Below are 15,716 nucleotides of genomic sequence, written 5' to 3' on the forward strand. Positions count from 1 at the left end.
CAAGTGTTGATTATGATTAAGAGAATTTTGGAATCGAAAAAAAAAGAAAAAAAGATCGGTGATGTGGCAGATGTGATTATCGATGATAAGAGAGATAATCAATCGATCGATTATTAGGAAATCAATCAAGTTGGACAGGTTCTTTTTGTATATAAATCAATTTTTTTTTTGTTTCTTTTTATATGGGTGTTATTATTGTACATTTCACATTTGTTTATGGCCTAACATTGTTATTGAATATTGTGAATATCGTTTTTCAAACATTTTTTTGGGCTGAAGATTTCGAACCTTATTATTTTTTGGAAGAAAAAATAATGAAAAAATCATCAACTATCGATATTGATGTGGATATCGATTTATTTCAAAATGATTTAAAACATATTGAACAGGAGTTTATTGGAAATATTGTTTCAATTTTTAAAATATCAACATTAAATAAAGATTTTGGTTTTCTATTTATAACCAATGATGATGATTCAATTTATGCTTATGGTTGTGAAATATGCAAATGGCTATCGTTACAACATGATCCAAAACAACCACACTGTTAAAAATGGTATGACTTTATAAGTTCATAAAGTGGAAGTGTGGACTTATAAGTTCACATTAGACCAAGTGAACATATAAACTCACTTTAAGGAATTGTGAGCTTATAACTTCACTTTAAGGAATTGTGAGCTTATAAGTCCACACTTCCACTTTATGAACTTATAACTTCACTTTAAGGAATTGTGAGCTTATAAACTCATACGAGAACGTTGTGAGTTTATAACTTCATACGAGAAAAAATGTGAGGTTTTTAAAATAAAAATAAAAACCCCTATACGCAAGCGTTTTTTTTTTTTTATTAAAAAAATCTTGATGCGCAAGTGAAATTAAATTAAATTATTGAAGTTTTTAATTATTTTTCATTTAAAGATATATTATTAATTATTATAATTATTAAACAAGGCTAATAGAAATTTATCAATAGAAATCGGCTCAGGAACATGAAAAGAGAACCCGACTTGGTTTTCATTGTTCGATCCATCTTTATAGATTATGACCTCGTGATCAAATGGACAAATAAAGTAAATTAGAATCTTTGCATTCATTCGACACTTGTCGGCATTGAAGTTGAGACAGATAGCAATCGAACATCCCCAACATAAATGTCATTCTTTCTCAATCTTAGCTTGATTCGGTGTTATTGTAGGTAGTGATAAAAAATACTTAAAACAAAACCAATGAGATTAGGAAAAAACATGGAACAAGTTAGACATAAACAACAATCATATTCAATGAACAAACCTGATAACCAAATTTTGTAAACGAACCACACTTAACAAAAATAATGAATAACAACTAATCGAACAGTAGTTTAAATAATCAAAACAGAACCCTAACAGCTAATTTCAATTATGAGGGCGCTCGTCGCCTCCACATGAATTCAAAATTTTTCAAAAAAATTTTCCAAGTCCAAAAATCCAATTTTTTTTTGAGTTTGTAATTTGAAAAAATAAAATAAAATCAAAATTGTGATTTTATAACTTCACTTTAAGGAATTGTGAACTTATAAACTCATACGAAAAACGTTGTGAGTTTGTAATTTGAAAAAATAAAATAAAATCAAAATTGTGATTTTATAACTTCACTTTAAGGAATTGTGAACTTATAAACTCATACGAAAAACGTTGTGAGTTTGTAATTTGAAAAAATAAAATAAAATCAAAATTGTGATTTTATAACTTCACTTTAAGGAATTGTGAACTTATAAACTCATACGAAAAACGTTGTGAGTTTGTAATTTGAAAAAATAAAATAAAATCCAAAATTGTGATTTTTTAACTTCACTTTAAGGAATTGTGAGCTTATAAACTCATACGAAAAACGTTATGAGTTTATAACTTCATACGAAAAACCATGTGAGTTTATAACTCCATTCATAAAACATTACAGTCGTCCCTCGTACAACGCGGTACTTGAACAACGCGGTTTCGATAGAACGCGGTTCTAGAATTGCGAAATTATACAGTTTTCCCTCGTACAACACGGTCAGGGTTTCGATACAACGCGGTTTTGAAAAATCGAATTCGCAAAATAATTAAATTAAAAAAAATTATGTTTTAAAGCTTAGTCTCGATATAACACGGTACAAATTTCCATATTTCTACTATTTGTAGGTCTCGTACAACACGGTTTCGATACTACGCGGAACACGGTTTCGATACTACACGAGCCATTTCTTCTATTTTACATGCATTTCGTACAACGCGGTTTCGATACTACGCGGAACGACAAAACCGCGTTGTACGAGGGACGACTGTATGAGTTTTTAATTTTAAAAAAATAAAATTAAATCCAAAATTAGAATTTTTAAAGTCATACGAAAAACGTTGTGATTTTATAACTCCATACGAAAAACGTTGTGAGTTTATAACTTCATACGAGAAACCATGTGAGATTATAAGTCCATTCGAAAAACATTATGAGTTTTTAATTACAAATAAAATCCAAAATTCGAATTTTTAAACTCATACGAAAAACGTTGTGATTTTATAACTCCATACGAGAAATAATGTGAGTTTATAATTTCATACAAGAAAAAATGTGAACTTATAAGTCCACACTTCCACTTTATGAACTTATAAAGTCATACCATTTTTAACAGTGCACAAAAGATTGACATTTTGAATGGCAGGAAAATTATTCAAATCGATTCGGGTGATAAATTTATTGTCGTTTTAACTAATGATGGACAAGTATATCTAGCCAGTAGTGATGATTCAGAATGGCAAACAAATAATACTTTTCGATTAATATCTACCGATGATGATGATCGTTTTGAAATGATAGCATGTGGACAGAATTATTTTTTATTGTTACGAAAAGATGGTACTGTTTTTGCTTTGGGAGATAATGAATATGGTCAATTGACCAACGATACAAATTCGTATGATAATCTCGTGGACACTGGTTTAAAAAATGTCGAAATAATAGCTTGTGGTGGTGGCCATAGTCTAGCTATCACCAATACGAATGAAATTTATTCCTGGGGCTGTAATAAGTATGGACAATTAGGTCTAGGTGATGAAAATGATCGAAATATACCCACACTGATTTCATTTGCTGATTGTTCGATTGATAGTCCAATCAAAAATATTGTGGCCGGTGCAGTACATTCTTTATTTGTATTCGAAAATGGTCAAATGTTTGGATGTGGTTATGGTCAACATCCTATTAATGATAAAAAACAAGATGAATCTTTGCCAACAAAAATTCCAATCGAAAATGTACAAAGTGTTGCTTGTAAAAATTATCTTGATTTTTCATTGATTATGGATCAATCATTACAATATTATGTATGGGGTAAAGTAAAAAATGAAGAATCATTATTTTTATCACCACCAAAAAAATTATGTGGTCAACCAAAATCATTTGCTTCTGCATCGGCAATATCATGTAGATCACCAATCACTTATGGTTTAACATCAACAATTCATGCATTCGAATCGAATGATACAATATCATTTATGGGATTATTAGATAATCCGGATAATTATGATGTTGAATTTATTATTGGCGATAAACGTATATTGGCTTTAAAATTTTATCTACGAATGGTATCCAAATATTATAGTCGAATGTTTTCAGGTGAATGGAAAGACAGTAACAAAATTATTATCAATTCATTTAGTTATGATGCCTATTATTCATATTTACGTAAGTTACATAATGGTAACATTCGAATCAATCTTTCCAATATTGTTGAACTTATTGATTTGGCAAATTGTTTTGAGGATGAAAGATTAATGATGCATTGTCGTACATTTATACGAAATAATTTGAATAAGCGAACTTTATGCATTTATCTTCCATTGATTGATAAATATGAACTTGATGAAATGCATGCTAAACTTGTTGAATTAATTATCGATGATGTTTTACCAAAAATCAGTAAAAATTTTTTGGAAAACAAAAAAAATATTACAAAATTTTTATTATGGTTTTTTGAGCAATAATAATTTTTTCAGGAACCAAAAAAAATTGTAAATTTGAATTTGTTTTTGATTGTCATTTGATATTCGGTTCGTTATATATGAATTCATCTGCTTTCACTCAGCGTGTTCACATCAGTTACTTTTTCGAAATCGAATGTTTTTTTTTCATTTGTGTGTGATACTTTTGAGCAATCTTTTGTTTTGTTTTTCAATAAAAGTGTTTATTTTTTACCGAATTTTTTTTCTTTTGTCCAGTTTATTATTGTCATTGCAAACACTCTATCATTTTGATAATCTTGTTCAATTGGTGTGTATTGCATATTGTAATTTGTTTTTGTGTTGAAAATTGAAACTGAATTTGCAAAAGAAAAAATGAAAAAATCACCAACTGATACTTACGTAGATATTGAATTATTTGGAAATGATTTAAAAGATATCGATCCGGAGTTTATTGGAAGCATGGTTTCTATTTATAAAATATCACACCTAGATAAACAAATTAGTTATCTATGTATGACCAATGATGCAACTTATGGTTATGGTGAAGAAATATGCAAATGGCTATCATTAAAACATGATCAAAAACAACCACAACAGATTGACATTTTGAATGGTAAAAAAATTATTCAAATTGATTCAGGTGAAAAATTTATTGTCGTTCTAACTGATGATGGACTAGTTTATTTAGCCAATGGTGATTCATTATGGCCAAAGAACAATGCTTTTCGATTGATCTCGACCTGTGATGATGATGATCGTTTTGAAATGATAGCATGTGGATGGGATCATTTGTTATTGTTGCGACAAGATGGTACTGTTTTTGCTTTGGGTCATAATTTTTACGGTCAATTGGCCAATATTTCAGAGTCATCGTATGATACTGTCGTGAACACTGGTTTAAAAAATGTTAAAATAATTGCTTGTGGAGCGTACCATAGTCTTGCTCTTACCAATACGAATCAAATTTATTCCTGGGGCTGTAATGCGAATGGACAGTTAGGTCTAGATGATACAAAGGACCGAACAACACCATCATTGCTTTCATTTCCTGATGGTTCGATTAATAGTCCAATCAAAAATATTGCGGCCGGCTTATGGCATTCTTTATTTTTATTCGAGGATGGTCAGATTTTCCGATGTGGTTATGATGAAAGTTATATTGATGATGATAATCAAAATATAATGGTGCCGACAAAATTACCGATTGAAAATGTGCTAAGTGTGGCTTGTAAGAATGATCTCTCTTTTTCATTTTTTTTGGATCAATCATCCCATTATTATGTAATGGATGATTTAGATGATGAAAATGAAGATGAAGAATTGGTCTCGCTCAAAAAATTGGATGGTCCACCGAAATCATTTGTTGAAGCATCAATGCCTTTCGAATCATCAATTACTTTTGGCCTTACACCAATCATCCCTGTATTCGAATCGAATGATCCAATATCATTTATTGAATTATTGGATAATCCTGATAATTATGATGTTGAATTTATTATCGGCGACAAACGTATATTGGCTTCAAAATGTCACTTAAGAATGTCATCAAAATATTATAATCGAATGTTTTCGGGTGATTGGCAAGAAAATAAACAAGTGATCATCAATTCATATAGTTATGATGTATATTATTCATATCTACGTAAATTACATAATGGTTATATTCAAATTAATCGATATAATATTGAACTTATTGATTTGGCCAATTGTTATGGTGATGAACAATTATTCAAACATTGTAAAACATTCATACTAACAGATTTGAATGAATGGAGTTTATTTACTTATCTTCCACTAATTACCAAATATGAAATTAATGAAACGTATGGTAAACTTTTCGGGTTAACTATCAATAATATTTTACCAAAAATAAATAACTATCTTTCAAAAAATCAAGAAAAAATTACAAAATTTCTTGAATGGTTTTCTGAACATAAATCAATTCTTAAAAAAGAATTTGAAATTAAATTTGATTGAAGTTTCCATTTATTAGTTACATATATTTGTAATAATCTTTAGTGTTTGATCAATGTCATCAAAAAAAAAAATTAATTTGTAATCTTTTTAAATAAAATAAAAATTTTTTCTACAAAAAAAAACCCCCGTTATCATTTTTTAATTATCTATGTGGATTTATAATCATCATCATATGATTAAATAAATGATGATAAATTCCAAATTTGGCTATTCAAAAAAAAAAAAAAAAAATCAACCGATCAAAAAAATGGTAAAAATGTACAAATGGAATAGTTGTGTGTCTGTGTGTGTGTGTGTGTATGTGTAACTGTATAATCAATCAATCAATCAATCAATCAATCAATTGATTATGATAAGCATCGATCATTATATCACTATCTATAGTTCCTTGTCGTTCCAATCTAGTTTTTGCTTGTTTTTGTTGTGAGTGTGTTGCACATATACTTTCATATAATTGTCAGCTCACTGTGTGTAATTTTGTGATTTGATTTGTAATTAATGCATTTGTTTTGAATCGAAAACATTGAAATAATTATTATTCGTTGAATATATTGTGATTGTCAACATATGGTTTTTTATCAAGAAAAAAGTAAAACAACAAACAAACAACAATGAAAAAATTACCAAATGATAATTGTGTTGATATTGAATTATTTCAAAATGATTTCAGAAATATTGACCAAAAATTTATTGATAATATTATTTCATTATATAAAATAATTGATTTGAAAAAAAGAATAAATTATTTATTTATAACAAAAGATTCTACATATGCATATGGTAATGAAATATGTCAATGGTTATCATTACCAAATAATTCAAAACAACCACAACGAATCGATATTTTAAATGATAGAAAAATTATACAAATTGATTCGGGTTTTATGTTTGTTGTTATTTTAACTGATGATGGTCTTGTTTATCTAGCAAGTGGTGATTCAAAATGGAAAACAAACAATACATTACGATTAATTTCCAATGGTAATGATCGTTATGAAATGATTTCATGTGGACAATATTTTCTTTTATTATTACGACAAGATGGTATTGTTTTTGCAATGGGTAATAATACAAGTGGACAATTAACTGGTAATTTTCAAACATCATATGATATACTTATTAATACTGGTTTGAATGATATTAAAATAATAGCATGTGGTGGTGAACATAGTTTGGCGCTTACAAATACAAATCAAATTTATTCATGGGGTTGTAATAAATATGGACAATTAGGTTTAGGTGATCAAAATAATCGAACAAAACCAACATTGATTTCATTTTCAAATGATTTAATCGAAAATTTAGTGGCCGGTGTATGGCATACATTAATTTTATTAAAAAATGGTCAATGTTTTGGTTGTGGTTATTATTGTTGTTGTTTAAATGATGATAATTTTCAACAAAAATATTCAAATATATTGATAAAAATTCCAATTGAAAATATACAAAATATTGCCTGTACAAATTATCATACATTTTCATTGGCATTTGATCGATCATTATCCTTTTATGTATGGGGTAAAATAGAAGATGAAGAATTATTAAAACCGGAAAAAATATTAGATCGACCAAAATCATTTGCAGCTGCAACGGCAATATTATTTCAATTACGAATAACATATGGCCTAACATCGGCCATTCATGTTTATGAATCAAATGATTCAATATCGATTATTGAATTATTTGATAATCCAGATAATTATGATGTTGAATTTATTGTTGATAATAAACGTATATTAGCTTGTAAATGTTATCTAAAAATTACCATTGAATATTATAATCGTATGTTTTCTGGTCATTGGAAAGAAAATAGCCGTGTTATTATTTATGATTATAGTTATGATACATATTATGCATATTTACGTATGTTACATAATGGTAGAATCGGTATAAAACAATCAAATATTATTGAACTTATTGATTTGGCAAATTGTTATGGTGATGAACGATTAATCAGACATTGTCGTACATTTATAAGAAAAAATTTAAATGAACAAACATTATTTACATATTTACCATTGATTAATAAATTTGAAATTAATGATATGCATGATAAATTAATTGAATTAACTATTGAAGATATTTTACCTAAAATTACAAATAATTTTTTAAAAAATCAAGAAATTATTACAAAATTTTTATTATGGTTTTCTGAACAAAAATCTTCTGATTAAATAAATTGCAAAATTTGAATTCTATTAATAATAATAATAATAATAATAATAAACAAATTTTATTTCAATTTTTTTTTTTTTTTTTGTATACAATGTTCAATGTCAAATGATTCATTTGATGAAAAAAAAGTTACCAAGATCATCGTTCCTAAGGACTACGTGCAGGTTGGCAAATTCATCCGTGGAGATACCATGTTTTATCATAATACGATGACGAAAGTTCATCCAAATTGGGCACTCCAGCACCAGGTGTTCCATCGTCTACGGTTTGTTGCTATCACAAGGTCAGGAGCCATCCTGGACAAATTTGAATCTCCGGAGGTAATGTCTGGTGGCGTGTGTGTGTGTATATGTGTCTTAATCAATCGACGATTGATAAGCATAATTTCCACTAATCTATGTGTGTGTGTTCACTAAATTATGTCGTGATAAGTCGATAAAATATGACCAGATTCTTGGCAACGATATCGCTCCAATCAATTTTTTTGGGTGTGTGTGTGTGTTTAATAAATGTTTGATTGCACACTGTTTGTCATTTGAGATATTGTCTTGTACTTGTGCATTACATTATATGATTTGTTTATGTGTGTATTTTGTAGCAGATCATTGTTGAATATTGTTTTTGCTGAGAACAAAATTGAATTTTTAAGTAAAAAAACGATGAAAAAAATACCAACCGATATTTGGGTGGATATCGAATTATTTCAAAATAATTTTAACAAAATCAATGGCCAATTTATTCGAAACATTGTATCGATTTTTAAAATATCCCATCGATATGGACAAATTAGTTTTCTATTTATGAAAAATGATGCTACCTATGCTTATGGTAAAGGAATATGCAACCTGCTATCGTTTCAACATTATCCGAAATACCCAATACGGATTGACATTTTGAATAAGAAGAAAATCATTCAAGTGGAATCCGGTGAAGGATTCGTTGTCGTTTTAACTGATGATGGATTAGTTTATCTAGCCAGTGATGATTCAAGATGGAAAACGAACTATACTTTGCGATTGATCTCCACCGGTAATGATCGTTTTGAAATGATAGCATGTGGACATTATCATTTGTTGTTGTTACGACAAGATGGCACTGTTTTTGCTTTTGGATATAATAAATATGGTCAATTAACCAATTCACTGTCATCGTATGATACTGTCGTTAACACTGGTTTAAAAAATGTCAAAATAATAGCTTGTGGAGCGAACCATAGTCTTGCTCTCACCAATACGAATCAAATTTATTCCTGGGGCTGGAATGATAATGGACAGTTAGGTCTAGGCGATACAAATTACCGAAGAACACCATCATTGCTTTCATTTCCTGGTGGTTCGATTCAAAGTCCAATCAAAAATGTTGCGGCCGGTGCAAGGCATTCATTATTTTTACTAGAGGATGGTCAGATTTTTGGATGTGGTTATGGTCAATATTCTATTAATGATAATAATGATCAAAATGCGATGGTACCGACAAAAATATCCATTGAAAATGTACAAAGTGTCGCTTGTATGAATTACACCATGAAAAATAATCTCGATTTTTCATTGGCTTTGGATCAGTCATCACATTATTATGCATGGGGTATAGTAAAGAATGAAAAATTGTTATCACCAAAAACATTGGGTGGTCGCCCGAAATCATTCGCTGCAGCATCAGCCTTGATAATGGGATCACCAATCACTTTTGGCCTAACACCAACAATCCATGCTTTCGAATCGAATGATACAATATCATTTATTGGATTATTGAATAATCCGGATAATTATGATATCGAATTTGTTATCGATGACAAACGTATATTAGCTTCAAAGTGTCACTTAAAAATGTCATCCAAATATTATAGTCGAATGTTTTCGGGTGAATGGCAAGAAAATAATAATAGAGTGGTGATTGATGCATATAGTTATGAAGTATATTATTCATATCTACGTAAATTACATACTGGTCACATCCGAATCAATCAATCCAATATAGTCGAACTTATTGATTTGGCCAATTGTTATGGTGATGATCAATTATTCAAACATTGTCGAACATTCATACGAAGCAATCTCAATGAACATACTTTATCCACTTATCTTCCATTGATTGTCAAATATGAACTTAATGATATGCATGGCAAACTTGTAGAATTAACTATCGAAAATATTTTACCAAAAATTACTAATGATCTTTGTGAAAACAAAGAAAATATTATAAAATTTTTATTATGGTTTTTTGAACAATAATTTTCAGGAACAAAAATTGTAAATTTGAATTTGTTTTTGAAGCAAATTTTTTTTTCTTAATACAAATTTCTGTAAAAAGTCCAATCTGTCTATATCAGAATGAAGTAATTTAAAATAAAAACATTCAAATAAAAAATTGATTTTAATTTTATATAGGAAATTTTATTAAAAATTTGAATAAAAATCCAAAGATTACGTACTCGATGAAAGGTCAATTACGATTTGTACGAAAATAAATAAAAAAATTCAAATTTGTTTTGTTTTTTTTTTTTCACTCGCGCAACACATTTTTCGTTTGTTTGTCTTAAATTACAAAAATATTGACTGTCATTTGATAATTTTGTTTGGTAATTTTGTGCATTACTTTTTTGTGATTTGTTTGTGTAGCAGACCATTGTTGAATATTGATTTTGCTGAGAACGAAATTGAATTTTCCAGAAAAAAAACGATGAAAAAATTACGAACCGATACTGAAGTGGATTTGGAATTATTTCAAAATGATTTAAAAGATATTGATAAGGAATTTATCCAAAACATCGTTTCGATTTATAAAATATCCAGATATGACGATGGAATGAGTTTTCTATTTATGACCGATGATGCAACCTATGCATATGGTGATGTAATATGCGAATGGCTATCGTTAGAACATGATCCCAAGCGACCGCAACAGATTGACATTTTAAATGATAAGAAAATTATTCAAGTTGATTCCGGCAATGAATTTGTTGTCGTTCTAACTGATGTTGGACAAGTGTATCTAGCCAGTAAAGATTCATATTGGAAAACGAAAAATACTTTCCGATTGATTTCCACCGAAAATGATCGTTTTGAAATGATAGCATGTGGATTTGGTCATTTGTTATTGTTACGACAAGATGGCACTGTTTTCGCTTTGGGAAATAATCTTTTTGGTCAATTGACCAATAATTCACCGTCATCGTTTTCTATTTTAAAATTGGTGAACACTGGTTTGAATAATGTCAAAATAATAGCTTGTGGCTGGTGGCATAGTCTTGCTCTCACCAATAAAAATGAAATTTATTCCTGGGGCTATAATAATTATGGTCAGTTAGGTCTAGGAGATGAAGATAATCGAAATATACCCACACTGGTTTCATTTATTAATGGTTCGATTCAAAGTCCAATCAAAAATATTGTGGCCGGTACATATCATTCGTTATTTTTATTTGAGAATGGTCAGATTTTCGGATGTGGTCTTGGACAACAATATATCAATGAAATTCAAAAAGATGCAAAAGTGCCGACAAAAATTCCAATTGAAAATGTACAAAGTGTGGCTTGTAAGAATATTCTTCCTTTTTCATTGGCTTTAGATCAGTCATCACATTATTATAGATGGGGCAAAGTAGAAGAAGAATTGTTTCCGCCAATAAAATTGGATGGTCAACCGGAATCATTCGCTGCAGCAGCAGCAATGGTAATAGAATCACCCATCACTTATGGCCAAACATCAATCATCCCTGTATTCGAATCGAATGATCCAATATCATTTATTGAATTATTGGATAATCCGGATAATTATGATGTGGAATTTATTATCGGCGACAAACGTATATTGGCTTCAAAATGTCACTTAAGAATGTCATCAAAATATTATAATCGAATGTTTTCGGGTGATTGGCAAGAAAATAAACAAGTGATCATCAATTCCTATAGTTATGATGTATATTATTCATATCTACGTAAATTACATTCTGGTCACATCCGAATCAATCAATCCAATATAGTCGAACTTATTGATTTGGCCAATTGTTATGGTGATGAACAATTATTCAAACATTGTCGAACATTCATACGAAAGAATCTCAATGAGAATACTTTATCCACTTATCTTCCATTGATTGTCAAATACGAACTGGATGATATGCATGACAAACTTGTTGAATTAACAATTGAAAATGTTTTACCAAAAATTACTAACGATCTTTGTGAAAACAAAGAAAATATTACCCAATTTTTAGTATGGTTTTTTGAACAACAATCTTTTATTGGAAAAAAATTATCTTGAAAAAAGATCAATAATTAATCAATAATATTTTACAAAAAAAAAAAAAAAAAATAAAACAAATTTTTTTAATTAACCTTTTTTGCGCCTTTTTTTAAAATCGGAATGCTTGAAAATGTCTGGCTCATTTGATATTCGGTTCGTTATATATGAATTCATCTGCTTTCACTCAGCATTGCTCACATCAGTTAATTTTTCGAATTCGAATGTTTTTTTTTTCATTTGTGTGTCATATTTTGAGCAATCTTTTTTTGTTTTTTCAATAAAAGTGTTTATTTTTTTTACCGAAATTTTTCTTTTGTCCAGTTTATTATTGTCATTGCAAACACTCTATCATTTTGATAATCTTGTTCAATTGGTGTGTATTGCATATTGTAATTGGTTTTTGTATTGAGAATTGAAACTAAATTTGCAAAAGAAAAAATGAAAAAATCACCAACTGATACTTACGTAGATATTGAATTATTTCGAAATGATTTAAAAGATATTGATTGGAATTTTATTGAAAACATTGTTTCAATTTATAAAATATCCATCTGTAAAAGAAAAATTAATTGTTTATTAATGACTAACGATGCCACATATGCTTATGGCAAAGAAATATGCAAATGGTTATCGTTGAAACATAATCCAAAACAACCACAAAAGATTGATAATTTGAATGGTAAAAAAATTATTCAAGTTGATTCGAGTGATGAATTGGTTGTCGTTCTAACTGTTGATGGACTAGTGTATCTAGCCAGTGAAGATTCTGAATGGCAAACGAACAATACTTTTCGATTGATCTCCACCGATAATGATCGTTTTGAAATGATAGCATGTGGAAGATTACATTTGTTATTGTTACGACAAGATGGTACTGTTTTTGCTATGGGTGATAATTTTTACTGGCAATTGGCCAATATTTTCGATTCATCGTATGATACTCTCGTGAACATTGGTTTGAAAAATGTTAAAACAATAGCTTGTGGTTTAGTTCATAATCTTGCTCTTACCAATACAAATCAAATTTATTCATGGGGCTGTAATGAGAATGCACAATTAGGTCTAGGGGCCGTTGATTTTGCTCGAGAAACACCCACTCTGGTTTCATTTCCTGGTGGTCCTTTTATTAGTCCGATCAAAAATATTGCGGCTGGCATGCATCATTCTTTATTTTTATTCGAGGATGGTCAGATTTTCCGATGTGGTTATGATGAATGTTATATTGATGATGATGATCAAAATACAATGGTGCCGAAAAAATTACCGATTGAAAATGTGCTAAATGTGGCTTGTAAGAATGATCTCGAAATTTCATTGGTTTTGGATCAATCATCCAATTATTATGTATTGAATGATTTAGATGATGAAAATGAAGAATTGAAAAAAAAAGAATTGGTCCAGCTCAAAAAATTGGATGGTCAACCAAATTCATTTGTTGCTGCATCATTAATGGCAATTCGATCACCAATCACTTTTGGGTTAACATCAGCCATATATACATTCGAAACAAATGATCCAATATCATTTATTCGATTATTGGATAATGCTGATAATTATGATGTTGAATTTATTATCGGAGATAAACGTATATTGGCATGTAAATGTTATCTACGAATGGTATCCAATTATTATAATCGAATGTTTTCAGGTCAATGGCAAGAAAATAAACAAGTGATGATCAATTCCTATAGCTATGATGCCTATTATTCATATCTAATCATGTTACATACTGGTCATATCCGAATCAATCAATTGAATATAGCCGAACTTATTGATTTGGCCAATTGTTATGGCGATGAAAAATTAATGGAAAATTGCAAAACATTCATACAAAGAGATTTGAATGAACGAACATTATTGGATTATTTTCCATTAATTAACAAATACCAACTTGATACAATGCATGACAAACTTGTTGAATTAACTGTCGAAAATATTTTACCGAAAATCGCTGATAATCTTTTGGAAAACAAAGAAAATATTATGAAATTTCTTGAATTGAATTTAAATGAGCAACCATTTTTTTTTCTTAAAAAATAATCTGTAATCTTGTAATTAAATCAAATAAAAACATTTTTTTTTTTTGTAAAATAAATAATCCGATATTCCATTCAAGTATTTTTATTCTATTTGTAATTGTTTTTTTTTATAATTTATTCATTTTGAATACCAATGATGTATTCGAATCTGGAAAAAAATTGAAAAAATTAGAATATGAATTTGGTAAATTAAAAAAGAAAGAAACAAATTTAAAAAAAAATGAATAAATTTGCAGAAAATTAAACTTGAATTTTTCGAATAATAAATTCATTTGAACAAGTAAGGCCAGGTATTATTGATTTTGATGGTAATTGTCGTTGATTTAGATATTCAATTTGTTCAACACGTTTACGTCGATTTTCAAATGGATTATTATATAGACAAAATAATAATAATGCAATTGTTTGATATAATATTGCATTAATGGCTGTCATTAATATACTATAATAATATTCTTCATCATGAATCAAACCAATTTTATACTGTAGTGTTACAATATGTTCGAGGTCCTCCTAAAATCCGAAAGCGTGGCAGACCTCGTGGGGAGGTGTAGTGTTACAATATGTTCGAGGTCAGCCTTGGCTTTCGAATTATTTAATTAACATTGGAAGTTCGGTTGTCGAACTTCGGAATTGTATTTAAGCATGAACAAAGTTTAATAAAGTTTGACTTATTTTCTGAGAGTAATAATTTACTTGTGTGATCTAACTACAACACTCTACTAGACAGCGATTACATTATAATACAATATAACTTGAATTTCTCTATGACCACAACGACCAAAACCATATACTAAAAACAGATGAGTGTTGATTTGATATCGAAAAAAATTGAAAGTAGTTATCAATTTGAATACAAAATGTGATAAAAATTAGAAATTTTATTTCTTTTTTTTTCAAAAAATTCATTATCAACAACATCGTGTTTTCCTTGATTTGCAATGATAATTTTCAATGTTAAGGTTGTTGTTGTTGTTCTCTTTATATTGATTTGATTTCTTTTTCATTGATTTGGTTTTTCTATTGATTGAAAATTTTCATTTGAAACCTGTTTCGCATTTTTGTTTCAGATGGAACATATTTTTTTTTAATGTTTTTGATCTTGAAATCTAGATTTAACAAAAATTAAATTTTCTTTTTTTTTAAATTTTCTTTCTCAAAAGATGGCGATAGCTGTTACGTGAAAGGAACAACAACAAAAAAAAATTCACAATATTCGAAAAAAATATAAAATTTTTGACTTTTAGTTCAGGTTAGGGTTAGGTTAGGTTGATGACCATCACTATGATTCATGGTTCAG

The 15,716-nt window shown here is 28.8% G+C and overlaps 6 protein-coding genes across 6 annotated transcripts; all 6 read left to right on the top strand.

The window, feature by feature from the left end:
* Positions 1-155: 155 nt before the first annotated feature.
* LOC113798964 (RCC1 and BTB domain-containing protein 2-like) lies at positions 156-4,216 on the top strand. The gene is made up of 2 exons (XM_075823278.1): positions 156-540; positions 2,653-4,216. The coding sequence occupies exons 1-2, from the start codon at positions 183-185 to the stop codon at positions 3,999-4,001; spliced, it is 1,707 nt and encodes a 568-aa protein (XP_075679393.1). The 5' UTR covers positions 156-182; the 3' UTR covers positions 4,002-4,216.
* Positions 4,213-5,981, top strand: LOC113798948 (RCC1 and BTB domain-containing protein 2-like). The gene is made up of 2 exons (XM_027349540.2): positions 4,213-4,593; positions 4,660-5,981. The coding sequence occupies exons 1-2, from the start codon at positions 4,353-4,355 to the stop codon at positions 5,955-5,957; spliced, it is 1,539 nt and encodes a 512-aa protein (XP_027205341.2). The 5' UTR covers positions 4,213-4,352; the 3' UTR covers positions 5,958-5,981.
* Positions 5,982-6,235: 254 nt separating this feature from the next.
* Positions 6,236-8,387, top strand: LOC113798949 (RCC1 and BTB domain-containing protein 2-like). Its single transcript, XM_075823284.1, has 2 exons — positions 6,236-7,046; positions 7,110-8,387. Exons 1-2 carry the CDS (start codon positions 6,569-6,571, stop codon positions 8,129-8,131), a joined length of 1,500 nt encoding a protein of 499 aa, XP_075679399.1. The 5' UTR covers positions 6,236-6,568; the 3' UTR covers positions 8,132-8,387.
* Positions 8,388-8,577: 190 nt separating this feature from the next.
* On the top strand, positions 8,578-10,514 carry LOC113798965 (RCC1 and BTB domain-containing protein 2-like). Its single transcript, XM_027349562.2, has one exon. It carries the CDS (start codon positions 8,714-8,716, stop codon positions 10,361-10,363), a length of 1,650 nt encoding a protein of 549 aa, XP_027205363.2. The 5' UTR covers positions 8,578-8,713; the 3' UTR covers positions 10,364-10,514.
* Positions 10,515-10,625: 111 nt separating this feature from the next.
* Positions 10,626-12,423, top strand: LOC113798950 (RCC1 and BTB domain-containing protein 2-like). Its single transcript, XM_075823282.1, has one exon. It carries the CDS (start codon positions 10,812-10,814, stop codon positions 12,393-12,395), a length of 1,584 nt encoding a protein of 527 aa, XP_075679397.1. The 5' UTR covers positions 10,626-10,811; the 3' UTR covers positions 12,396-12,423.
* Positions 12,424-12,577: 154 nt separating this feature from the next.
* LOC113798951 (RCC1 and BTB domain-containing protein 2-like) lies at positions 12,578-14,495 on the top strand. The gene has a single exon (XM_027349545.2). The coding sequence runs from the start codon at positions 12,816-12,818 to the stop codon at positions 14,415-14,417; it is 1,602 nt and encodes a 533-aa protein (XP_027205346.2). The 5' UTR covers positions 12,578-12,815; the 3' UTR covers positions 14,418-14,495.
* The last annotated feature ends 1,221 nt before the right edge of the window (positions 14,496-15,716 follow it).

The sequence above is a fragment of the Dermatophagoides pteronyssinus genome, unplaced genomic scaffold, assembly GCF_027571235.1.
Source record: "Dermatophagoides pteronyssinus isolate colony J.1.1.1.1 unplaced genomic scaffold, Derpt_VIB-CSIC_2022.12 sq0025, whole genome shotgun sequence".
In the NCBI taxonomy this organism is placed as follows: Eukaryota; Metazoa; Arthropoda; class Arachnida; order Sarcoptiformes; family Pyroglyphidae; genus Dermatophagoides; species Dermatophagoides pteronyssinus.